The sequence below is a fragment of the Oncorhynchus masou genome, chromosome 17 (assembly GCF_036934945.1).
Source record: "Oncorhynchus masou masou isolate Uvic2021 chromosome 17, UVic_Omas_1.1, whole genome shotgun sequence".
In the NCBI taxonomy this organism is placed as follows: Eukaryota; Metazoa; Chordata; class Actinopteri; order Salmoniformes; family Salmonidae; genus Oncorhynchus; species Oncorhynchus masou.
The window spans coordinates 1,628,267-1,653,696 of NC_088228.1; the positions used below are offsets into that span (position 1 = coordinate 1,628,267).

Below are 25,430 nucleotides of genomic sequence, written 5' to 3' on the forward strand. Positions count from 1 at the left end.
CAGTCAGATCACCTTTAGACTGCAGATCTCACAGTCAGTCCACCTTTAGACTGCAGCTCTAACAGTCAGTCCACCTTTAGACTGCAGCTCTAACAGTCAGTCAGTCAGACCACCTTTAGACTGCAGCTCTAACAGTCAGATCACCTTTAGACTGCAGCTCTAACAGTCAGACCACCTTTAGACTGCAGCTCTAACAGTCAGTCAGTCCACCTTCAGACTGCAGCTCTAACAGTCAGTCCACCTTTAGACTGCAGCTCTAACAGTCAGTCCACCTTTAGACTGCAGCTCTAACAGTCAGTCCACCTTTAGACTGCAGCTCTAACAGTCAGTCCACCTTCAGACTGCAGCTCTGACAGTCAGTCAGTCAGTCCACCTTCAGACTGCAGCTCTGACAGTCAGTCAGTCAGTCCACCTTTAGACTGCAGCTCTAACAGTCAGTCCACCTTTAGACTGCAGCTCTAACAGTCAGTCCACCTTTAGACTGCAGCTCTAACAGTCAGTCCACCTTTAGACTGCAGCTCTAACAGTCAGTCCACCTTTAGACTGCAGCTCTAACAGTCAGTCCACCTTTAGACTGCAGCTCTAACAGTCAGTCCACCTTTAGACTGCAGCTCTAACAGTCAGTCCACCTTTAGACTGCAGCTCTAACAGTCAGTCCACCTTTAGACTGCAGCTCTAACAGTCAGTCCACCTTTAGACTGCAGCTCTAACAGTCAGTCCACCTTCAGACTGCAGCTCTAACAGTCAGTCCACCTTTAGACTGCAGCTCTAACAGTCAGTCCACCTTTAGACTGCAGCTCTAACAGTCAGTCCACCTTTAGACTGCAGCTCTAACAGTCAGTCCACCTTTAGACTGCAGCTCTAACAGTCAGACCACCTTTAGACTGCAGCTCTAACAGTCAGTCAGACCACCTTCAGACTGCAGCTCTAACAGTCAGTCCACCTTTAGACTGCAGCTCTAACAGTCAGTCCACCTTTAGACTGCAGCTCTAACAGTCAGTCCACCTTTAGACTGCAGCTCTAACAGTCAGTCCACCTTTAGACTGCAGCTCTAACAGTCAGTCCACCTTCAGACTGCAGCTCTGACAGTCAGATCACCTTCAGACTGCAGCTCTAACAGTCAGACCACCTTTAGACTGCAGCTCTAACAGTCAGTCCACCTTCAGACTGCAGCTCTAACAGTCAGTCCACCTTTAGACTGCAGCTCTAACAGTCAGTCAGTCAGACCACCTTTAGACTGCAGCTCTAACAGTCAGTCCACCTTTAGACTGCAGCTCTAACAGTCAGTCAGTCAGACCACCTTTAGACTGCAGCTCTAACAGTCAGTCAGTCAGTCCACCTTCAGACTGCAGCTCTAACAGTCAGTCAGACCACCTTCAGACTGCAGCTCTAACAGTCAGTCCACCTTTAGACTGCAGCTCTAACAGTCAGTCCACCTTTAGACTGCAGCTCTAACAGTCAGTCCACCTTTAGACTGCAGCTCTAACAGTCAGTCAGTCCACCTTTAGACTGCAGCTCTAACAGTCAGTCAGTCCACCTTTAGACTGCAGCTCTAACAGTCAGTCCACCTTTAGACTGCAGCTCTAACAGTCAGTCCACCTTTAGACTGCAGCTCTAACAGTCAGTCCACCTTTAGACTGCAGCTCTAACAGTCAGTCAGTCCACCTTTAGACTGCAGCTCTGACAGTCAGACCACCTTTAGACTGCAGCTCTAACAGTCAGTCAGTCCACCTTTAGACTGCAGCTCTAACAGTCAGTCCACCTTTAGACTGCAGCTCTAACAGTCAGTCCACCTTTAGACTGCAGCTCTAACAGTCAGTCCACCTTTAGACTGCAGCTCTAACAGTCAGTCAGTCCACCTTTAGACTGCAGCTCTAACAGTCAGTCAGTCCACCTTTAGACTGCAGCTCTAACAGTCAGTCAGTCCACCTTTAGACTGCAGCTCTAACAGTCAGTCCACCTTTAGACTGCAGCTCTAACAGTCAGTCAGTCCACCTTTAGACTGCAGCTCTGACAGTCAGTCAGACCACCTTTAGACTGCAGCTCTAACAGTCAGTCAGTCCACCTTTAGACTGCAGCTCTAACAGTCAGTCCACCTTTAGACTGCAGCTCTGACAGTCAGTCGGACCACCTTTAGACTGCAGCTCTGACAGTCAGTCAGACCACCTTTAGACTGCAGCTCTAACAGTCGGTCAGTCCACCTTTAGACTGCAGCTCTGACAGTCAGTCAGACCACCTTTAGACTGCAGCTCTAACAGTCAGTCAGTCCACCTTTAGACTGCAGCTCTAACAGTCAGTCAGTCCACCTTTAGACTGCAGCTCTAACAGTCAGTCAGACCACCTTTAGACTGCAGCTCTAACAGTCAGTCAGTCCACCTTTAGACTGCAGCTCTAACAGTCAGTCCACCTTTAGACTGCAGCTCTAACAGTCAGTCCACCTTTAGACTGCAGCTCTAACAGTCAGTCAGTCCACCTTTAGACTGCAGCTCTAACAGTCAGTCAGTCCACCTTTAGACTGCAGCTCTAACAGTCAGTCCACCTTTAGACTGCAGCTCTAACAGTCAGTCAGACCACCTTTAGACTGCAGCTCTAACAGTCAGTCAGTCCACCTTTAGACTGCAGCTCTAACAGTCAGTCAGTCCACCTTTAGACTGCAGCTCTAACAGTCAGTCCACCTTTAGACTGCAGCTCCAACAGTCAGTCAGACACCTATTCCCTTTACAATACAGGACTAAAGGGCTGGTGTTCCTGGGCTGATCCAGCCAGCCTGGTTCATTATGATGATAGAAATGCAGTCTATATGATGTCACTGCTGGTGATTCTCTGATCCACCTCTACGCAGACGACACCATTCTGTATACATCTGGCCCTTTGGACACTGTGTTAACAAACCTCCAGACGAGCTTCAATGCCATTCAACACTCCTTCCTGCTTTTATATGCTAGTAAAACTAAATGCATGCTTTTCAACCGATCGCTGCCCGCATCCGCCCGCCCGACGAGCATCACAACTCTGGACAGTTCTGACCTAGAATATGTGGACAACTAATTACCAAGGTGTCTGGTTAGACTGTAAACTCTCCTTTCAGACTCACATTAAGCATTAAGCATTAATCTCCAATCCACAATTAAATCTAGAATCTGCTTTCTATTTCGCAACAAAGCATCCTTCACTCATGCTGCCAAACATACCCTCGTAAAACTGACCATCCTACCAATCCTCGCCGATGTCATTTACAAAATAGCCTCCAACACTTTACTCAGCAAATTGGATGCAGTCTATCACAGTGCCATCTGTTTTGTCACCAAAGCCCCATATACTACCCACCACTGTGACCTGTATGCTCTCGTTGGCTGGTCCTCGCTTCATACTCGTCGCCAAACTCACTGGCTCCAGGTCATCTACAAGTCTTTGCTAGGTAAGCCCCGCCTTATCTCAACTCACTGGTCACCATAGCAACACCCACCCGTAGCACATGCTCAAGCGGGTATATTTCACTGGTTACCCCCAAAGCCAACACCTCCTTTGGCCGCCTTTCCTTCCAGTTCTCCAGTTCTCTGCGCTGCCAACAAATTGCAAAAATCTCTGAAGCTGGAGACTCATATCTCCCTCACTAACTTTCAGCATCAGCTGTCAGAGCAGCTTACTGATCACTGTACCTGTACATAGCCCATCTGTAAATAGCCCACCCAACTACCTCATTCCAATATTGTTATTTACCCTCTTGCTCTTTTGCACCCAAGTATCTCTACTTGCACATCATCATCCGCATCTATTAATCCAGTATTAATACTAATTTGTAATTATTTTGCCACTATTAATTGCCTTACCTCCCTAATCTCACCTCATTTGCACACGCTGTATATAGACTTTTCTATTGTGTTATTGACTTTACGTTTGTTTATCCCATGTGTAACTCTGTTATTTGTGTCGCACTGCTTTGCTTTATCTTGGTCTGGGTCGCAGTTGTAAATGAGAACTTGGTTAAATAAAGGTGAAATAAAAATACATTTAAAAAAACTTCCATCTGTCATGGCCACAGATGTCAACCAGAGGAACACAACAAGACCATCTATTGATTGACCCAATAAGGCTCTGGCCTAAAGTAGTGCACTACATAAGGAGTAGGGCTCTGGTCTAAAGTAGTGCACTACATAAGGAATAGGGCTCTGGTCTAAAGTAGTGCACTATATAGAGAATAGGGCTCTGGTCTAAAGTAGTGCACTACATAAGGAATAGGGCTCTGGTCTAAAGTAGTGCACTACATAAGGAGTAGGGCTCTGGTCTAAAGTTGTGCACTACATAAGGAATAGGGCTCTGGTCTAAAGTAGTGCACTATATAGAGAATAGGGCTCTGGTCTAAAGTAGTGCACTACATAAGGAATAGGGCTCTGGTCTAAAGTAGTGCACTATATAGAGAATAGGGCTCTAGTCTAAAGTAGTGCACTATATAGAGAATAGGGCTCTGGTCTAAAGTAGTGCACTACATAAGGAATAGGGCTCTGGTCTAAAGTAGTGCACTATATAGAGAATAGGGCTCTAGTCTAAAGTAGTGCACTATATAGAGAATAGGGCTCTGGTCTATAGTAGTGCACTACATAAGGAATAGGGCTCTGGTCTATAGTAGTACCACTATATAGGGAATAGGGCTCTAGTCTATAGTAGTACCACTACATAGGGAATAGGGCTCTGGTCTGTAGTAGTGCACTATATAGGGAATAGGGCTCTGGTCTGTAGTAGTGCACTATATAGGGAATAGGGCTCTAGTCTATAGTAGTACCACTATATAGGGAATAGGGCTCTGGTCTGCAGTAGTGCACTATATAGGGAATAGGGCTCTAGTCTATAGTAGTACACTATATAGGGAATAGGGCTCTGGTCTATAGTAGTGCACTATATAGGGAATAGGGCTCTGGTCTATAGTAGTGCACTATATAGGGAATAGGGCTCTGGTCTGTAGTAGTGCACTATATAGGGAATAGTGTGTCATTTCAGACGCATACTAGGATTCAATACCATATACTTACAACCTTCTATTGTCATAATTCACTGACCTGAACTCCCCAGCTGTTTATAGAACCTGTACTCCAGGTGGAGCTGTGGGGCCCGGGACTTGATGGGCTCCTGGAAATTAGAAAAACAACGAGTGTTTAGAGGATAAGTTTAACCCCACAGGATGTTCTGAACAGCTAGCAGAGTCGGCAGGGAGCATCTTTAGGTCTACGTACAGCTAGCAGAGAGCATCTTTAGGTCTACGTACAGCTAGCAGAGAGCATCTTTAGGTCTACATACAGCTAGCAGAGAGCATCTTTAGGTCTACGTACAGCTAGCAGGGAGCATCTTTAGGTCTACGTACAGCTAACAGAGAGCATCTTTAGGTCTACATACAGCTAGCAGAGAGCATCTTTAGGTCTACGTACAGCTAGCAGAGAGCATCTTTAGGTCTACATACAGCTAGCAGAGAGCATCTTTAGGTCTACATACAGCTAGCAGAGAGTAGACAGGGAGCATCTTTAGGTCTACGTACAGCTAGCAGAGAGCATCTTTAGGTCTACATACAGCTAGCAGAGAGCATCTTTAGGTCTACATACAGCTAGCAGAGAGTAGACAGGAGCATCTTTAGGTCTACGTACAGCTAGCAGAGAGCATCTTTAGGTCTACATACAGCTAGCAGAGAGCATCTTTAGGTCTACATACAGCTAGCAGAGAGTAGACAGGGAGCATCTTTAGGTCTACGTACAGCTAGCAGAGAGCATCTTTAGGTCTACATACAGCTAGCAGAGAGCATCTTTAGGTCTACGTACAGCTAGCAGAGAGCATCTTTAGGTCTACGTACAGCTAACAGAGTCGACAGGGAGCATCTTTAGGTCTACGTACAGCTAGCAGAGAGCATCTTTAGGTCTACATACAGCTAACAGAGAGGAGACAGGGAGCATCAAGGTCTACGTACAGCTAGCAGAGAGCATCTTTAGGTCTACGTACAGCTAGCAGAGAGCATCTTTAGGTCTACGTACAGCTAGCAGAGAGGAGGCAGGGAGCATCTTTAGGTCTACGTACAGCTAGCAGAGAGCATCTTTAGGTCTACATACAGCTAACAGAGAGGAGACAGGGAGCATCAAGGTCTACGTACAGCTAGCAGAGAGCATCTTTAGGTCTACATACAGCTAGCAGAGAGCATCTTTAGGTCTACGTACAGCTAGCAGGGAGCATCTTTAGGTCTACGTACAGCTAACAGAGTCGACAGGGAGCATCTTTAGGTCTACATACAGCTAGCAGAGAGCATCTTTAGGTCTACATACAGCTAGCAGAGAGCATCTTTAGGTCTACGTACAGCTAGCAGAGAGCATCTTTAGGTCTACGTACAGCTAGCAGAGGAGGCAGGGAGCATCTTTAGGTCTACGTACAGCTAACAGAGAGCATCTTTAGGTCTACGTACAGCTAACAGAGAGCATCTTTAGGTCTTCATACAGCTAGCAGAGAACATCTTTAGGTCTACATACAGCTAGCAGAGAGCATCTTTAGGTCTACGTACAGCTAGCAGAGAGCATCTTTAGGTCTACATACAGCTAGCAGAGAGCATCTTTAGGTCTACGTACAGCTAGCAGAGAGCATCTTTAGGTCGACATACAGCTAGCAGAGAGCATCTTTAGGTCTACGTACAGCTAGCAGAGAGCATCTTTAGGTCTACATACAGCTAGCAGAGAGGAGACAGAGAGCATCTTTAGGTCTACGTACAGCTAGCAGAGTCGGCAGGGAGCATCTTTAGGTCTACATACAGCTAGCAGAGAGCATCTTTAGGTCTACATACAGCTAGCAGAGAGGAGGCAGGGAGCATCTTTAGGTCTACGTACAGCTAGCAGAGAGGAGACAGGGAGCATCTTTGGGTCTACGTACAGCTAACAGAGAGCATATTTAGGTCTACGTACAGCTAGCAGAGAGCATCTTTAGGTCTACGTACAGCTAGCAGAGAGGAGACAGAGAGCATCTTTAGGTCTACGTACAGCTAGCAGAGAGGAGACAGAGAGCATCTTTAGGTCTACGTACAGCTAGCAGAGAGCATCTTTAGGTCTACGTACAGCTAGCAGAGAGCATCTTTAGGTCTACATACAGCTAGCAGAGAGCATCTTTAGGTCTACATACAGCTAGCAGGGAGCATCTTTAGGTCTACATACAGCTAGCAGAGAGCATCTTTAGGTCTACATACAGCTAGCAGAGAGCATCTTTAGGTCTACATACAACTAGCAGAGTCGACAGGGAGCATCTTTAGGTCTACGTACAGCTAGCAGAGAGCATCTTTAGGTCTACGTACAGCTAACAAAGAGCATCTTTAGGTCTACGTACAGCTAGCAGAGAGCATCATTAGGTCTACATACAGCTAGCAGAGTCGGCAGGGAGCATCTTTAGTTCTACATACAGCTAACAGAGAGCATCTTTAGGTCTACATACAGCTAGCAGAGAGCATCTTTAGGTCTACGTACAGCTAGCAGAGAGCATCTTTAGGTCAACATACAGCTAGCAGAGAGCATCTTTAGGTCTACATACAGCTAGCAGAGAGGAGACAGGGAGCATCTTTAGGTCTACGTACAGCTAGCAGAGAGCATCTTTAGGTCTACGTACAGCTAGCAGAGAGCATCTTTAGGTCTACGTACATGTAGTAGTATCAGGGTGGTCACAAAGGTTTGGTTTAGCATACCGTAAAACGTCAATTAAACACAGTCTCAAACAGCAGAATGTCCCTTTAAATAGGCGGGCAACAACACACATTTCAGCAAACAAACGCCTGTTTTAACCAAATGCTGGGTCTAAATGAATAGCTCACGAGGTTTAATGTTTGATTTGTTACATTACTCAGTAATGGCTTGAAAAAAACATGGCAATTATCCATTTTTGTTGCCAGAAAGAAAATTCTAGCCATCTAGCTGGACCTCTAAGCTGGAGCTGTCTGAGCCTCTCTCTCGGTGTCTGTGTGCGTGTCTCCTATGTATGCGATCTGAGCCACTTTGGTTCTGAAATCACCATCACACACTTATGCATCAAGATGAACTTTACATTTTGTTCGCAGATTGTTTGAGCTCATAATGTATCAATGTTAATAGTTTACAAATTAGCTATGACATAAACAATGAATATATATAGCACAACTGTGGATTTCACACCTTTACACCTCAAAGTCAAGAAGGTTTTGACCGCTTGGAAGTTAATGAGCTGCTTTTCTCCTCCCGCCGTGACCATGCAGTGCGCCTCATTAAAGTGCAATGATCAACCTAGTACATCTAGAACATCAGTACATCAGAAACTTTCTGTCCAAAAATGATGCAGAAAAATGAATCCATGCTTTTGTCACTTCTAGGTTAGACTACTGCAATGCTCTACTTTCCGGCTACCCGGATAAAGCACCAAATAAACTTCAGTTAGTGCTAAATACGGCTGCTAGAATCCTGACTAAAACCAAAACATTTGATCATATTACTCCAGTGCTAGCCTCTCTACACTGGCTTCCTGTTAAAACAAGGGCTGATTTCAAGGTTTTACTGCTAACCTACAAAGCATTACATGGGCTTGCTCCTACCTATCTCTCTGATTTGGTCCTGCCGTACATACCTACACGTACGCTACGGTCACAAGACACAGGCCTCCTAATTGTCCCTAGAATTTCTAAGCAAACAGCTGGAGGCAGGGCTTTCTCCTATAGAGCTCCATTTTTATGGAACGGTCTGCCTACCCATGTGAGAGACGCAGACTCGGTCTCAACCTTTAAGTCTTTACTGAAGACTCATCTCTTCAGTGGGTCATATGATTGAGTGTCGTCTGGCCCAGGAGTGTGAAGGTGAACGGAAAGGCTCTGGAGCAACGAACCGCCCTTGCTGTCTCTGCCTGGCCGGTTCCCCTCTTTCCACTGGGATTCTCTGCCTCTAACCCTATTACAGGGGCTGAGTCACTGGCTTACTGGGGCTCTCTCATGCCGTCCCTGGAGGGGGTGCGTCACCTGAGTGGGTTGATTCACTGATGTGGTCATCCTGTCTGGGTTGGCACCCCCCCTTGGGTTGTGCCATGGCGGAGATCTTTGCGGGCTATACTCTGCCTTGTCTCAGGATGGTTGAAGATATCCCTCTAGTGGTGTGGGGACTGTGCTTTGGCAAAGTGGGTGGGGTTATATCCTTCCTGTTTGGCCCTGTCCGGGGGTGTCCTCGGGTGGGGCCACAGTGTCTCCTGACCCCTCCTGTCTCAGCCTCCAGTATTTATTCTGCAGTAGTTTATGTGTCGGGGGGCTAGGGTCAGTTTGTTATATCTGGAGTACTTCTCCTGTCCAATTCGGTGTCCTGTGTGAATCTAAGTGTGCGTTCTCTAATTCTCTCCTTCTCTCTCTCGGAGGACCTGAGCCCTAGGACCATGCCCCAGGACTACCTGACATGATGACTCCTTGCTGTCCACAGTCCACCTGGCCGTGCTGCTGCTCCAGTTTCAACTGTTCTGCCTTATTATTATTCGACCATGCTGGTCATTTATGAACATTTGAACATCTTGGCCATGTTCTGTTATAATCTCTACCCGGCACAGCCAGAAGAGGACTGGCCACCCCACATAGCCTGGTTCCTCTCTAGGTTTCTTCCTAGGTTTTGGCCTTTCTAGGGAGTTTATCCTAACCACCGTGCATCTACACCTGCATTGCTTGCTGTTTGGGGTTTTAGGCTGGGTTTCTGTACAGCACTTTGAGATATCAGCTGATGTACGAAGGGCTATATAAATAAATTTGATTTGATCTAAAACAAACAAAAACCACAATATACACTGATTGTTTAAAGCAAAACTATAAACACTTTTGCCAACGGTAAACCTGAACAAGTTACTAAACAAATAAAGCCTAAAGAAAATGAGTATGAAAATAACCTAAATTAGTGCAAATGTCAAGTTAGACAAAATCTTTTATATCCTACAAGTCCCTCAAACTCCACTCTTGACCTCTTAGTCAGTTCCAGTGTTGTCACTCTTCCCCTCTAATCTGGGACTGATTTAGACCTGGGACAACAGGTCAACCCCCCTCCTGTCTCTCCCAGGTCCTGTCTCGTACAACAGATCAACCCCCATCCTGCCTCTCCCAGGTCCTGTCTCGTACAACAGGTCAACCCCCCTCCTGTCTCTCCCAGGTCCTGTCTCGTACAACAGGTCAACCCCCCTCCTGCCTCTCCCAGGTCCTGTCTCGTACAACAGATCAACCCCCCTCCTGCCTCTCCCAGCTCCTGTCTCGTACAACAGATCAACCCCCCTCCTGCCTCTCCCAGCTCCTGTCTCGTACAACAGATCAACCCCCTCCTGCCTCTCCCAGGTCCTGTCTCGTACAACAGATCAACCCCCCTCCTGCCTCTCCCAGCTCCTGTCTCGTACAACAGATCAACCCCCTCCTGTCTCTGCCAGCTCCTGTCTCGTACAACAGATCAACCCCCCCTCTCCCAGCTCCTGTCTTGTACAACAGATCAACCTGTCTCTCCCAGGTCCTGTCTCGTACAACAGATCAACCCCCCTCCTGCCTCTCCCAGCTCCTGTCTCGTACAACAGATCAACCCCCCTCCTGCCTCTCCCAGCTCCTGTCTCGTACAACAGATCAACCCCCCTCCTGCCTCTCCCAGGTCCTGTCTCGTACAACAGATCAACCCCCCTCCTGCCTCTCCCAGGTCCTGTCTCGTACAACAGATCAACCCCCTCCTGTCTCTGCCAGCTCCTGTCTCGTACAACAGATCAACCCCCCCTCTCCCAGCTCCTGTCTTGTACAACAGATCAACCTGTCTCTCCCAGCTCCTGTATCGTACAACAGATCAACCCCCCTCCTGCCTCTCCCAGGTCCTGTATCGTACAACAGATCAACCCCCCTCCTGTCTCTCCCAGCTCCTGTCTCGTACAACAGATCAACCCCCCTCCTGTCTCTGCCAGCTCCTGTCTCGTACAACCGATCAACCCCCTCCTGCCTCTCCCAGGTCCTGTCTCGTACAACAGATCAACCCCCTCCTGCCTCTCCCAGGTCCTGTCTCGTACAACAGATCAACCCCCCTCCTGCCTCTCCCAGGTCCTGTCTCGTACAACAGATCAACCCCCCCTCTCCCAGGTCCTGTCTCGTACAACAGATCAACCCCCCCTCTCCCAGGTCCTGTCTCGTACAACAGATCAACCCCCCTCCTGCCTCTCCCAGGTCCTGTATCGTACAACAAATCAACCCCCCTCCTGTCTCTGCCAGGTCCTGTCTCGTACAACAGATCAACCTGAATACCCCAGCAGACAAGGTGAAAGATCTGCCTGTGCGCCCTTGAGCAAGGCACTGAACCCTAATTTGCTCCAGGGGTTCCATACTACAGCTGACCCTGTGAAACAACACACTTCACTGCACTTATCTGTCGTGTGAGAAAACATTTTTTATAATCAGGTCGAACAGAAAACCAGCTGTACTCCGGACCTCATAGGGTGATGAGTCAGCTATCCTCCCAACGCTCTGGCATTTGAGTGTCAGCGGTATAAAACCCCTGCATTAGGATTCAACCAGCCATATGTGCCCCTTGACCCTCCCCCCTGGCCCCGACCCCTTGACCCTCCCTGGCCCCGACCCACCCTGCCCCCACTCTCTCATTCACAAACCCATGTTAAGTAATGGGTATTAAGGCACTGGAAGCTGTAATGCATGCATGTTCTTTTTCATAATGAATTATATAACTATAATCTGTTTGAGGTAAATCCAACCCTCAGATCACACTCATGAGAGAGAGAACAGAGAGCGCTAGAGATGAGTCAGAACTATTCCTAAAAACAGTCCCTCAAACGGTTTTCCGATTAATCATTTCTTTATTTCATTATTCATTTATGAACAAAATCAATTTCAATCACTGTGTACCTCATTCGCAATATAGGCTAGGTGCAGTAGGTCAGATTGTCATCACCTGCCCTGGACCAATAGCTGACAGGCCCTGTCCATACTTCATTTAAACTAACAATATTTATCATTGTTGGTTTCCAGATACATGTAGTGACTTACGAGGTAGAGTTTAACTAGAAAATGTCATGCAGCTTGACGACATGAACAATGAAAGACGACACAACTCTACGAGGCGACCCCGTCTGACCTGGCCCACGGGCGACCCCGTCTGACCTGGCCCACGGGCAGAATAATGGTGCATTATTTAAGGAGCAGGGTGATATTTGAGGCACACACTCCGGGGCCATACTGAAGGAAGCTCTGGGGCCATACTGAAGGAAGCTCTGGGGCCATACTGAAGGAAGCTCTGGGGCCATACTGAAGGAAGCTCTGGGGCCATACTGAAGGAAGCTCTGGGGCCATACTGAAGGAAGCTCTGGGGCCATACTGAAGGAAGCTCTGGGGCCATACTGAAGGAAGCTCTGGGGCCATACTGAAGGAAGCTCTGGGGCAGACACGCTCCGGGGCCATACTGAAGGAAGCTCTGGGGCCATACTGAAGGAAGCTCTGGGGCAGACACGCTCCGGGGCCATACTGAAGGAAGCGTTATATAATAACAAGTAGGGATTATTAGAGCTAGATGACATAATGGCAGATTAGATGATTAATCTAATGACATCGGTCAGTCAGTACAGGCTGCTGGAATATGAACCAGAGCATTAGTCATCTGGGAAGCATTACCAGTGAAACAAAAAGTTGAATCACAGTCTAAGGTAGGACCTGTGTACCACTTTTAAAATGTAACTGGTAAGATTTAATGGAGGGGAAGAATATGTTCTGACGTGCAATCGCAAAGGTTCCAACCTCATTATTCACTAAGTAATAAAACCGTGTGTGTGTGTGTGTGTGTGTGTGTGTGTGTGTGTGTGTGTGTATATACAGTGCTTTAAACTTCTTCACAACAGTATCTCGGACCTGCCTGGTGTGTTCCTTGTTCTTCATGATGCTCTCTGCGCTTTTAACGGACCTCTGAGACTATCACAGTGCAGGTGCATTTATACGGAGACTTGATTACACACAGGTGGATTGTATTTATCATCATTAGTCATTTAGGTCAACATTGGATCATTCAGAGATCCTCGCTGAACTTCTGGAGAGAGTTTGCTGCACTGAAAGTAAAGGGACTGAATAATTTTGCACGCCCAATTTTTCAGTTTTTGATTTGTTAAAAAAGTTTGAAATATCCAATAAATGTCGTTCCACTTCATGATTGTGTCCCACTTGTTGTTGATTCTTCACAAAAAAATACAGTTTTATATCTTTATGTTTGAAGCCTGAAATGTGGCAAAAGGTCGCAAAGTTCAAGGGGGCCGAATACTTTCGCAAGGCACTGTATATACACACATTCCTACATTATCAGGACCAGAATGTCCCGACAAGACGCCAGAATGTCCCGACAAGACGCCAGAATGTCCCGACAAGACGCCAGAATGTCCCGACAAGACGCCAGAATGTCCCGACAAGACGCCAGAATGTCCCGACAAGACGCCAGAATGTCCCGACAAGACGCCAGAATGTCCCGACAAGACGCCAGAATGTCCCGACAAGACGCCAGAATGTCCCGACAAGACGCCAGAATGTCCCGACAAGACGCCAGAATGTCCCGACAAGACACCAGAATGTCCCGACAAGACACCAGAATGTCCCGACAAGACGCCAGAATGTCCCGACAAGACGCCAGAATGTCCCGACAAGACGCCAGAATGTCCCGACAAGACGCCAGAATGTCCCGACAAGACGCCAGAATGTCCCGACAAGACGCCAGAATGTCCCGACAAGTCAGGAAAACAAACATTTTGAAAAGTCAGGATCTTTTTCAATGCTATTTCAGGCTTCAGGGAAACAGGATTTTGAATGGGAACACGTGTGTGTTAGTCGATAATGGCTTTTGGCCGTCAAAATTAATAAACCGATAAATAAAACTGGCACCAGCCAGGAGAAGGCAGGAAAAAATAATAATAATCATTGCAAAATGCATTTTAGCCTATTCATTGATGTAAATAGACATTTTGTTTAACATCAGTGGAAACATTTGCATTGTTTTAGAAGCCCAATCATTGTGCAACAATTCTAATGTTAACAATTGTTTTATGGGCCACGATTAGAAACAGGTATTCACAGCTAACTGATAATTGAAGCACCTTCCCCATTCAAATCTGGTTCAGGTTATTAATCAACCTACCAGGGTGTTTACAAACACTACAGGAACAATATCATCCACATGTATTGATCACATTTTTACTAATACTGTAGAACTTTGTTCTAAAGCTGTTTCCACACCCATTGGATGCAGTGATCACAGTATAGTGGCTATATCCAGGAAAGACAAAGTTCTGGGCCTAAAATAGTGTATAACAGATCATACAAAATATTTTGCTGTGACTTAGTTGGATGTTAAAAGTATTTGTTGGACCTCCCGGGTGGCGCAGTAGCATCGCAGCGCAAGCTGTGCCACCAGAGAGTCTGGGTTGCTGTCGCAGCCGGCCGCGACCGGGAGGCTCTCGACCTTCGTCTCTCCCGAGCCTGTACGGGAGTTGTAGTGATGAGACAAGATAGTAGCTACTACAACAATTGGATACCACGAAATTGGGGACAAAAAGGGGGTAAAATTCAACAAAAAAGGTCTTTCCTCACCATCTTAAATAAGCATGCCCCATTCAAAAAATGGAGAACCAGGAACAGATATAGCCCTTGGTTCTCTCCAGACCGGACTGCCATCGACCAGCACAAAAACATCCTGTGGCGTACTGCATTATCATCCAATATCCCCCGTGATATGCCACTTTTCAGGGAATTTAGGAAAGCAAAGGCTAGCTTTCTCTTTCTCAAACAGAAATGTGCATGCTGTAGCAAACTCCAAAAAGTTCTGGGATACTGTAAAGTCCATGGAGAATAAGAGCACCTGCCACTGCACTGAGGCTAGGAAACACTGTCACCACCGATAAATCTACGATAATCGAGAATTTCAATAAGCATTTTTTTCTACAGCTCGCCATGCTTTCCACCTGGCTACCCCGATCAACAGCCCTGCACCCCCCACAGCAACTTGCCCAAGCCTCCCCACTTCTCCTTCACCCAAATCCAGATAGCTGATGTTCTGAAAGAGCAAAATCTGGACCCCTACAAATCAGCTAGGTGAGACAATCTGGACCCTCTCTTTCTAAAACTATCTGCCGCAATTTTTGCAACCCCTGTTACCAGTCTGTTCCAACCTCTCGTATTGTGTGAGATCCCTAAAGACTGTAACGCTGCCGCAGTCATCTCCCTCTTCAAAGGGAGAGACACTCTAGACCCAAACTGCTACAGACCTATATCTATTCTACCCTGCCTTTCTAAGGTCTTCGAAAGCCAAGTTAACAAACAGGTCACCGACCATCGAATCCCACCGTACCTTCTCCACTATTCAATCTGGTTTCAGAGCTGGTCACGGGTTCACCTCAGCCACGCTCAAGGTCCTAAACGATATCATAACCGCCATCGATAAGAGACATTACTGTGCAGCCGTATTCATCGACCTGGCCAAGGCTTTCAACTCTGTCAATGACCACGTTCTTATCGGCAGACTCGACATCCTTGGTTTCTCAAATGACTGCCTCGCCTGGTTCACCAACTACTTCTCTGATAGAGCTCAGTGTGTCAAATCGGAGGGCCTGTTGTCCGGACCTCTGGCAGTCTCTATGGGGGTGCCACAGGGTTCAATTCTCAGGCCGACTCTCTTCTCTGTATACATCAATGATGTCGCTCTTGTTGCTGGTGATTCTCTGATCCACCTCTACGTAGACGACACCATTCTGTATTCTTCTGGCCCTTCTTTGGACAGTGTGTTAACTAACCTCCAGACAAGCTTCAATGCGATTACAACTCTCCTTCCGTGGCCGCCAACTGCTCTTAAACGCAAGTAAAACTAAATGCTCTTCAACCAATCGCTCGCTGCACGCACCCGTTCGCCCGTCACTATTCTGGACGGTTCTGATCTAGAATATGTGGACAACTACAAATACCTAGGTGTCTGGTTAGACGGTAAACTCTCCTTCCAGACTCACATTAAGCATCTCCAATCCAAAATTAAATCTAGAATAGGTTTCCTATTTCGCAACAAAGCCTCCTTCACTCATGCTGCCAAATATACCCTCGTAAAACTGACTATCCTACCGATTCTTGACTTTGACTTTACAAAATAGCCTCCAACACTCTACTCAGCAAATTGGATGCAGTCTATCACAGTGCCATCCGTTTTGTCACCAAAGCCCCATATACTACCCACCACTGTGACCTGTACGCTCTCGTTGGCTGGCCCTTGCTACATATTTGTCTCCAAACCCACTGGCTCCGTGGTCATCTACCAGTCTTTGCTAGGTAAAGCCCCGACTTATCTCAGCTCACTGGTCACCATAGCAGCATCCACCCGTAGCACGCGCTCCAGCAGTTCTCTCTCTGGTCACTGATCTTCCCAATTTCGTTTGCAATTAGCATTAGTTAGCATATTTCTAACAAATTCACTATTACTTGTTTAATTTTATTACCCAAATGGCTTTTCTTTTTTTATTTTGGTGCCCACTTCTGTACGAAACTGTAATAGCTTAAATCCCGGAGTGAGAGAAGGACGGTATGAACATATAGATACACAGGATTTTACTGTTTGTTACTCGTCTTGTTGGCTGAGTAAAAGTACACGTGGACATTTATTCTAACATGGGCAAAGTGTGCGGTAAGGACACACGTCATTGCCAACAGAACTTGCATGTTCTGTTAGCATAATCTAAAAGGTGATTTCTGTCGTTCTGAGCACCACGGGTAGACACCCTAAAGCAGGTTACACAGTCATGCATAACTCCATTTAACCTCTGACAGAGAGGAACAAGGCCTCCATTTAACCTCTGTCCAGGAAATGTATGAAATGTCCGGGAAATTAAAATGCTGCCGGTCAAATGTCCGACGTCACATGGTCCTAATCGAAACCCTGGCGTGTGTCTGTGTGTCTGTTCGTGTTAGTCTCACCAGTTTGATGGCCACATATTCATTAGTGTACAGGTTCTTCCCAAGGCGAAGCTCTCCAAAGTTCCCACAGCCGATCTTCTTCCCAACCCGGAAGTTAGGCCCCACCATGAGCACCCCAGAGTTGCTCCCCGAGCTGCGACTGCCATGCCCCGACCGGCTCCCTCCAGACTTTGACATCCTCTTCCCTTCCTCTGCCTCCCCCTTTCCTCCTCCTCCTCCTCCTCTCTTGTCAAAGTCCATAAGTTTGTGGTACCCTGGTCTCTCCACGATCACTCCACTGCCATGCAGTCCTCAGAGCCGCCAAAACATCCACCAGACCAGCAGGGGGCGTGGAGGGGAACAGAGCACCTCACACTGAGCAAGGGGAAGTCCTGAAAGTGTGTCTGCATATCATCTACATTTAGCCTGTGGAACTCAACGGTTGAGCTGATAACTACTAATTAAGCCAGCAATAGTGAGAGTAAAGATCTGGTGAACTGATCCAGATCGGGCAGCCGTCTTCACGGTCTCTCCACTCCTGGTGGTCTGGATTTGGGAATCTCACCCTCTCTTTTCCAATCACCAGCAACAAAGCGGCATCTCAACCCAGGACTGGACTCACAGGCTCACACAAGGAAGTAGACTGTCCTAGCTAAAGGTAGGAAGATGCTCCTGGCTGTGTGGTTGATGTGGGCGTCGTCCTCTAGCGCCCACTCCTGGTGAGGTTGTGAATGCGCAGTCATTCCCAGCAGTCTGATACACCTGGTGGAGAGGTGGTCTGGGAACTCTGATTGGACTGAGACAGACAGGCTAACAAAGCAGCTCTACCTCTCACTGAAGAACACCTGGGGAAAGAGACAACGAGACAGAACGTTAACCAACCATTTCAAATCTGGGGATACTGAATTAATCTACAGGTTGGCATGCACACATAAAAGGCTAAGAATGTTATAGTAAAAGGCTAACAATGCTATAGTAATAGGCTAACAATGCTATAGTAATAGGCTAAGAATGCTATAGTAATAGGCTAAGAATGCTATAGTAATAGGCTAGCAATGCTATAGTAATAGGCTAAGAATGCTATAGTAATAGGCTAACAATGCTATAGTAAAAGGCTAACAATGCTATAGTAAAAGGCTAAGAATGCTATAGTAAAAGGCTAAGAATGCTATAGTAATAGGCTAACAATGCTATAGTAAAAGGCTAACAATGCTATAGTAATAGGCTAACAATGCTATAGTAAAAGGCTAACAATGCTATAGTAATAGGCTAACAATGCTATAACTCTAGGCTAACAATGCTATAATTCTTCAACCATGTGGCAACATAGTTCTAGTTTAGTTTTGTTGGTGAATTAACTTTCAGAAGAAGAGTATTAGTTTGTTATCCTAAGTACCGTGTTGTCCTCAGGAATCATTCCAGGAAGGAACTTCTTGTGAAACTAAACGATAAACTACATTTGCTGATAACAACAATAACAAAACAGTGCTGTATTAATCCAGGCCAACAAACCCACATTCATCTGAATCAGGCCTAACTTCTACCACATCCAGTCAACAGGCATGGCCACGTCCTCAATCGGCCCCTATTCCCTATGAGCCCTGGTCTAAAGTAGTGCACTATGTAGGGGATAGGGTGCCATGTGGGAAACCTCCCTCCCACGACAGAGCTGTCTTCCAGATATAGGCCCTACACACAGACATGTGATTTCTACTAACTGTTGTCTGAGCACAAGCTTGAACTAAACCCAGCAACTAGAGTGGGAGGTCAGGTGAACAAATGACCAAAGAACAGAAATCACTAGAATAGGTCTATTTGTCTCTTAATAATACCAAGCACAGCAGTAAAATACCAATGCCAACACAAACCTTTCACTGGGAAGTTAAAACAAATATTTAAAAAACAACACAGCAAAACTTTAACCAAAATCTAAATTTTCCTGATTGGTTAGCTAATTATTTAAAAAAAAAAGAGAGATGAGATAATCCAGGACAGAAGAAGTCTTGACCCCAGAGAATCTGAAGTCTGATCTTTAGAAACGAGAGCCCATCCTGCAATTACACCTGTATCAATTTCACAGTGGTGGACAGAGAGGAACAAGGCCTCCATATAACCTGACAGACAGAGAGGAACAAGGCCTCCATTTAACTTCTGACAGACAGAGAGGAACAAGGCCTCCATATAACCTCTGACAGACAGAGAGGAACAAGGCCTCCATATAACCTGACAGACAGAGAGGAACAAGGCCTCCATATAACCTCTGACAGACAGAGGAACAAGGCCTCCCTATAACCTCTGACAGACAGAGAGGAACAAGGCCTCCATATAACCTGACAGACAGAGAGGAACAAGGCCTCCATATAACCTCTGACAGACAGAGGAACAAGGCCTCCCTATAACCTCTGACAGACAGAGAGGAACAAGGCCTCCATATAACCTGACAGACAGAGAGGAACAAGGCCTCCATTTAACCTCTGACAGACAGAGGAACAAGGCCTCCCTATAACCTCTGACAGACAGAGAGGAACAAGGCCTCCCTATAACCTCTGACAGACAGAGGAACAAGGCCTCCATATAACCTCTGACAGACAGAGGAACAAGGCCTCCCTATAACCTCTGACAGACAGAGAGGAACAAGGCCTCCATATAACCTGACAGACAGAGAGGAACAAGGCCTTCATTTAACCTCTGACAGACAGAGAAACAACAGCCCTAATGTTGGAAACAAACATAATTATGTTGGCATCCAGAATCACATTTATTTCCCAAGCTATCACACCCAATATTTTACATACAGCGGTTTTCAAAAGGACCATAAAGTTCATTTTTGACATGGGGGGGGGGTTTCACTGGTATGTCACAGCCCTACATGACTCTGTTGGTTTCACATCAGAATAAGCAAGAGCACTGCCAGGGGAATCCACAGTCTTCATTAAGCCTCTAAATGTAATATCTATGTGGTTTAGGAATAAGACTGCTTAGTAATCAGACTTCAGTGCTACTGCCAGTGGGGTATCAGCCAAAATAAGGCTTTAGACAAGAGAGTGGCATGGGCAAAGGCTGGGGAGTAGACTGGGGGGGGGAGTAGACTGGGGGGGGGGGGGGGGGCAGACTGGGGGGGGGGGCAGACTGGGGGGGGGGCAGACTGGGGGGAGCAGACTGGGGGGAGCAGACTGGAGGGGGGAGCAGACTGGAGGGGGAGCAGACTGGGGGAGGAGCAGACTGGGGAGGAGCAGACTGGGGAGGAGCAGACTGGGGAGGAGCAGACTGGGGAGGAGCAGACTGGGGGGGAGCAGACTGGGGAGGAGCAGACTGGGGGGAGCAGACTGGGGGGAGGAGCAGACTGGGGAGGAGCAGACTGGGGAGGAGCAGACTGGGGAGGAGCAGACTGGGGAGGAGCAGACTGGGGGGAGCAGACTGGGGGGAGGAGCAGACTGGGGAGGAGCAGACTGGGGGGGGGAGCAGACTGGGGGGAGGAGCAGACTGGGGAGGAGCAGACTGGGGAGGAGCAGACTGGGGAGGAGCAGACTGGGGAGGAGCAGACTGGGGGGGGAGCAGACTGGGGGGAGGAGCAGACTGGGGAGGAGCAGACTGGGGGGGGAGCAGACTGGGGGGGGAGCAGACTGGGGGAGGAGCAGACTGGGGAGGAGCAGACTGGGGAGGAGCAGACTGGGGAGGAGCAGACTGGGGAGGAGCAGACTGGGGAGGAGCAGACTGGGGAGGAGCAGACTGGGGGGAGCAGACTGGGGGGAGGAGCAGACTGGGGGGAGGAGCAGACTGGGGGGAGGAGCAGACTGGGGGGAGCAGACTGGGGGAGCAGACTGGGGGGAGCAGACTGGGGGAGCAGACTGGGGGGGAGCAGACTGGGGGGGGAGCAGACTGGGGGGGGGCAGACTGGGGGGGGAGCAGACTGGGGGGGGGGCAGACTGGGGGGAGCAGACTGGGGGGAGCAGACTGGAGGGGGAGCAGACTGGAGGGGGAGCAGACTGGGGGGAGGAGCAGACTGGGGAGGAGCAGACTGGGGAGGAGCAGACTGGGGAGGAGCAGACTGGGGAGGAGCAGACTGGGGGGGGAGCAGACTGGGGAGGAGCAGACTGGGGGGGGAGCAGACTGGGGGAGGAGCAGACTGGGGAGGAGCAGACTGGGGAGGAGCAGACTGGGGAGGAGCAGACTGGGGAGGAGCAGACTGGGGGGGGAGCAGACTGGGGGAGGAGCAGACTGGGGAGGAGCAGACTGGGGGGGGAGCAGACTGGGGGGAGCAGACTGGGGGAGGAGCAGACTGGGGAGGAGCAGACTGGGGAGGAGCAGACTGGGGAGGAGCAGACTGGGGAGGAGCAGACTGGGGAGGAGCAGACTGGGGAGGAGCAGACTGGGGGGAGCAGACTGGGGGGAGGAGCAGACTGGGGGAGGAGCAGACTGGGGGGAGGAGCAGACTGGGGGGAGCAGACTGGGGGGAGCAGACTGGGGGAGCAGACTGGGGGAGCAGACTGGGGGGGCAGACTGGGGGGGGAGCAGACTGGGGGGGGCAGACTGGGGGGGGAGCAGACTGGGGGGGAGCAGGGGGAGCAGACTGGGGGGAGCAGACTGGGGAGGAGCAGACTGGGGAGGAGCAGACTGGGGAGGAGCAGACTGGGGAGGAGCAGACTGGGGAGGAGCAGGGGGGGAGCAGACTGGGGAGGAGCAGACTGGGGGGAGCAGACTGGGGGAGGAGCAGACTGGGGAGGAGCAGACTGGGGAGGAGCAGACTGGGGAGGAGCAGACTGGGGGGAGCAGACTGGGGGAGGAGCAGACTGGGGGAGGAGCAGACTGGGGGGAGCAGACTGGGGGGGGGGGACTGGGGGAGCAGACTGGGGGGAGCAGACTGGGGAGGAGCAGACTGGGGAGGAGCAGACTGGGGAGGAGCAGACTGGGGAGGAGCAGACTGGGGAGGAGCAGACTGGGGAGGAGCAGACTGGGGAGGAGCAGACTGGGGGGGGAGCAGACTGGGGGGGGAGCAGACTGGGGGGGGAGCAGACTGGGGGGGGAGCAGACTGGGGGGAGCAGACTGGGGGGGGAGCAGACTGGGGGGAGCAGACTGGGGGGGGAGCAGACTGGGGGGGGAGCAGACTGGGGGGCAGACTGGGGGGGGAGCAGACTGGGGGGAGCAGACTGGGGGGAGCAGACTGGGGGGAGCAGACTGGGGGGAGCAGACTGGGGGGAGCAGACTGGGGGGGAGCAGACTGGGGGGAGCAGACTGGGGGGGGAGCAGGGGGGAGCAGACTGGGGGGAGCAGACTGGGGGGGAGCAGACTGGGGGGGGAGCAGACTGGGGGGAGCAGACTGGGGGGGAGCAGACTGGGGGGGGAGCAGACTGGGGGGAGCAGACTGGGGGGAGCAGACTGGGGGGAGCAGACTGGGGGGAGCAGACTGGGGGGGGGGGAGCAGACTGGGGGGAGCAGACTGGGGGAGCAGGGGGGCAGACTGGGGGGGAGCAGACTGGGGGGCAGACTGGGGGGAGCAGACTGGGGGGGAGCAGACTGGGGGGGAGCAGACTGGGGGGGAGCAGACTGGGGGGCAGACTGGGGGGCAGACTGGGGGGGGGGGGAGCAGACTGGGGGGAGCAGACTGGGGGGGAGCAGACTGGGGGGGAGCAGACTGGGGGGGGAGCAGACTGGGGGGAGCAGACTGGGGGGAGCAGACTGGGGGGGGAGCAGACTGGGGGGAGCAGACTGGGGGGAGCAGACTGGGGGGAGCAGACTGGGGGGAGCAGACTGGGGGGCAGACTGGGGGGAGCAGACTCTAGGAGAATATTACAGTTCTTGCTAAAACATTTAATATATTTTTACAAGCCTACCTACAGCTTTGAAACTACAGTAGCTAGCTAGTTTGCAAGTATGAATATACTAACACAGACAGCAACCAAACAAGTAACTATTAAACTCAATACTACCTAGATTATCAGTAGATTGCATCTAGGTAGCACTCTTACTGTCATGGTTTTGGTCATAATAGGAGAGTTAGCAATCGACTTATAACTACCTAGCACCTGGCTAGCCTAGTTAGTCAAACTTATTGTGTGATCTGTGCGTGTCTGTTTGGCATTACCGATACACCATTGTATTAAACAAGTTATTAAAACCTGACTTGATGCATTTTTTTTAAATTACCCAGGTAATGTATCGTTTAGGGCTGTGTTTACACAGCTTCAACAAGCTAACCACGGCTAGATAAACTAGCTAGGCCTGAAAACACTTCACCTGCTCTCCTAGTTACATATTGTTATGTTACCTAATGACAGCCAGCTAAGTTAGCAAGCTGCCTTCCCGTCCTGGCATTGGTGTCGTAGTTGACAATGGATTATATAACAGCTATAACGTTACAATTATAAAAAGCAAAAATATAAGATTTAGCTAGGGGGTTTTGGCAAAGAATGTTAGGGTTAGCAATAACTGGTTGTCGTGGCTAAAGTTAGTTAGCCACCAAGCTAAAGTTAGTTAGCCACCAAGCTAAAGTTAGTTAGCCACAAAGCTAAAGTTAGTTAGCCACAAAGCTAAAGTTAGTTAGCCACAAAGCTAAAGTTAGTTAGCCACAAAGCTAAAGTTAGTTAGCCACAAAGCTAAAGTTAGCTAGCCACCAAGCTAAAGTTAGCTATGAAAAGGCAGATTAATTTGCACTCACTCACTGTATACTCACTGTATATAGACTTTTGTTTTCTTTTGTTCTACTGTATTATTGACTAGGTTTTGTTTACTCCATGTGTAAATCTGTGTTGTTGTATGTGTCGAATTGCTACGCTTTATCTTGACCAGGTCACAGTTGCAAATGAAAACTTGTTCTCAACTAGCCTACCTGGTTAAATAAAGGTAAAATAAATCACCTTTTGGTTAACTAAATGTTATCAAGCTGTTGCTACGTCCAAACCAATTAACGTTAACTTAGTTATCCAGTGACCTGCAATGGGATGTCTAGTTAGTTAACCAACCTATCAAAAAATGCAATTACAGTAATATGTACATTTGTCTTTTGCTAACTAGCCTAGCCTGCGGTAGATAATCACAAGAGTCAGGAAGTTAGATGGAACTAGCAGGTAATTTGTTGTCGCTGTGGCCCCAGAGGCAACTTTTATACGGTGAATTTTTCGATGGTAAATAAAAATAAAAAAAATGTGTAAATAAAAAAAAAAATACATTTTATGTTTAAAAATGAGCAACAACCTGAATATTTCCCCCAAGTACAAAAAAATAATTTATAATAATAACACGGCAACTCCTTAATCCGTAACTTTACCGTGGAGAATGATATGCACATTTCCTTCAACACATCAACATATTTTTGGGGGGCAAAACAAACGAAGAGACTAAATCGTTTACCTTCTCCTGTTCTGTTTTGTTTTAAGACACGGAAAATTCCAAATGTATAGTTTAAGTGATTTTCTTCAATTTACTCTCTCTCTCTCTCTCTCTCTCTCCCTCCTTGCCTGTCGTCTCTTTGGCTAAATCTCGCCACTGCCGGTAAAAAAGAAGAAGGCAACAAACCGAACAGGACATTTTGCTGCAGCGCCGCTGTTCATCACCGGTCCAACCTGGATGAGCCACAAAATAGTGGAATTTGCGGTTCGTCTTCAAAATAAAAGTCTCACATTGAAACTGATCTACACAGATACTGTACAAAAATGGTGGAATAATGTCATATTTGGACTAGATAATGCTAAACCAGGTTGGAATGTTGTGTTATATAGCTAAAACATAAATTACATAATTAAATAATTTGACAATAAACAATCCAAAATAGTTATAATTCCACTTTGGCTGTATTAAACTGCATAATTGTATTAGGGGGTTTTCATATCTTCACTGTAGAGCCTAGCCTATGGAGTCTGTACACATGAAATGGGGTATCAGCCTACTCAGTGACACCCACAGAACACAACTATTAGGAGAATGTTCCATCAACAGCCTACACAGAACAGGGTTCCCATGTTCTCAGGATGTAAAGATATTACTGTTCTAGACACGTTTCTGTGTATCAGTTGTCAAGACGTCGCCTGATGGTCCCAAAGAAATGTTCCCAAAGTGGGTCTCAAACCCAAGCCACCAATGGTAAATGCCTTAATCACTGCCCCAATGGGGGATATCTTTAGGGCATGTGCTTATTGAGCCAGTATAGTTAGGCCCTGTCCTGAATAACCCCTAACCCCTCCTCCCCAGTATAGTTAGGCCCAGTCCTGAATAACCCCTAACCCCTCCTCCCCAGTATAGTTAGGCCCTGTCCTGAATAACCCCTAGCCCCTCCTCCCCAGTATAGTTAGGCCCAGTCCTGAATAACCCCTAGCCCCTCCTCCCCAGTATAGTTAGGCCCTGTCCTGAATAACCCCTAGCCCCTCCTCCCCAGTATAGTTAGGCCCAGTCCTGAATAACCCCTAGCCCCTCCTCCCCAGTATAGTTAGGTCCAGTCCTGAATAAGTCCTGAATAACCCCTAACCCCTCCTCCCCAGTATAGTTAGGCCCAGTCCTGAATAA

The 25,430-nt window shown here is 48.4% G+C and overlaps 1 protein-coding gene across 6 annotated transcripts in view; it reads right to left on the minus strand.

The window, feature by feature from the left end:
* The window catches only part of LOC135558309 (casein kinase I-like), a 56,012-nt gene extending 31,611 nt beyond the window's left edge, over positions 1-24,401 (minus strand). For 4 of the 6 annotated variants that reach the window (XM_064992041.1, XM_064992039.1, XM_064992040.1 and 1 more), the window contains exons 1-3: positions 24,282-24,401; positions 16,955-17,778; positions 5,055-5,124 (exon numbers count right to left, since the gene is read on the minus strand). In XM_064992041.1, coding sequence (XP_064848113.1) covers positions 5,055-5,124; positions 16,955-17,194 — 310 coding nt within the window. In that variant the 5' untranslated portion in view covers positions 17,195-17,778; positions 24,282-24,401. The other 2 variants (XM_064992037.1, XM_064992038.1) reach the window with 2 other exon arrangements.
* Positions 24,402-25,430: the final 1,029 nt, after the last annotated feature.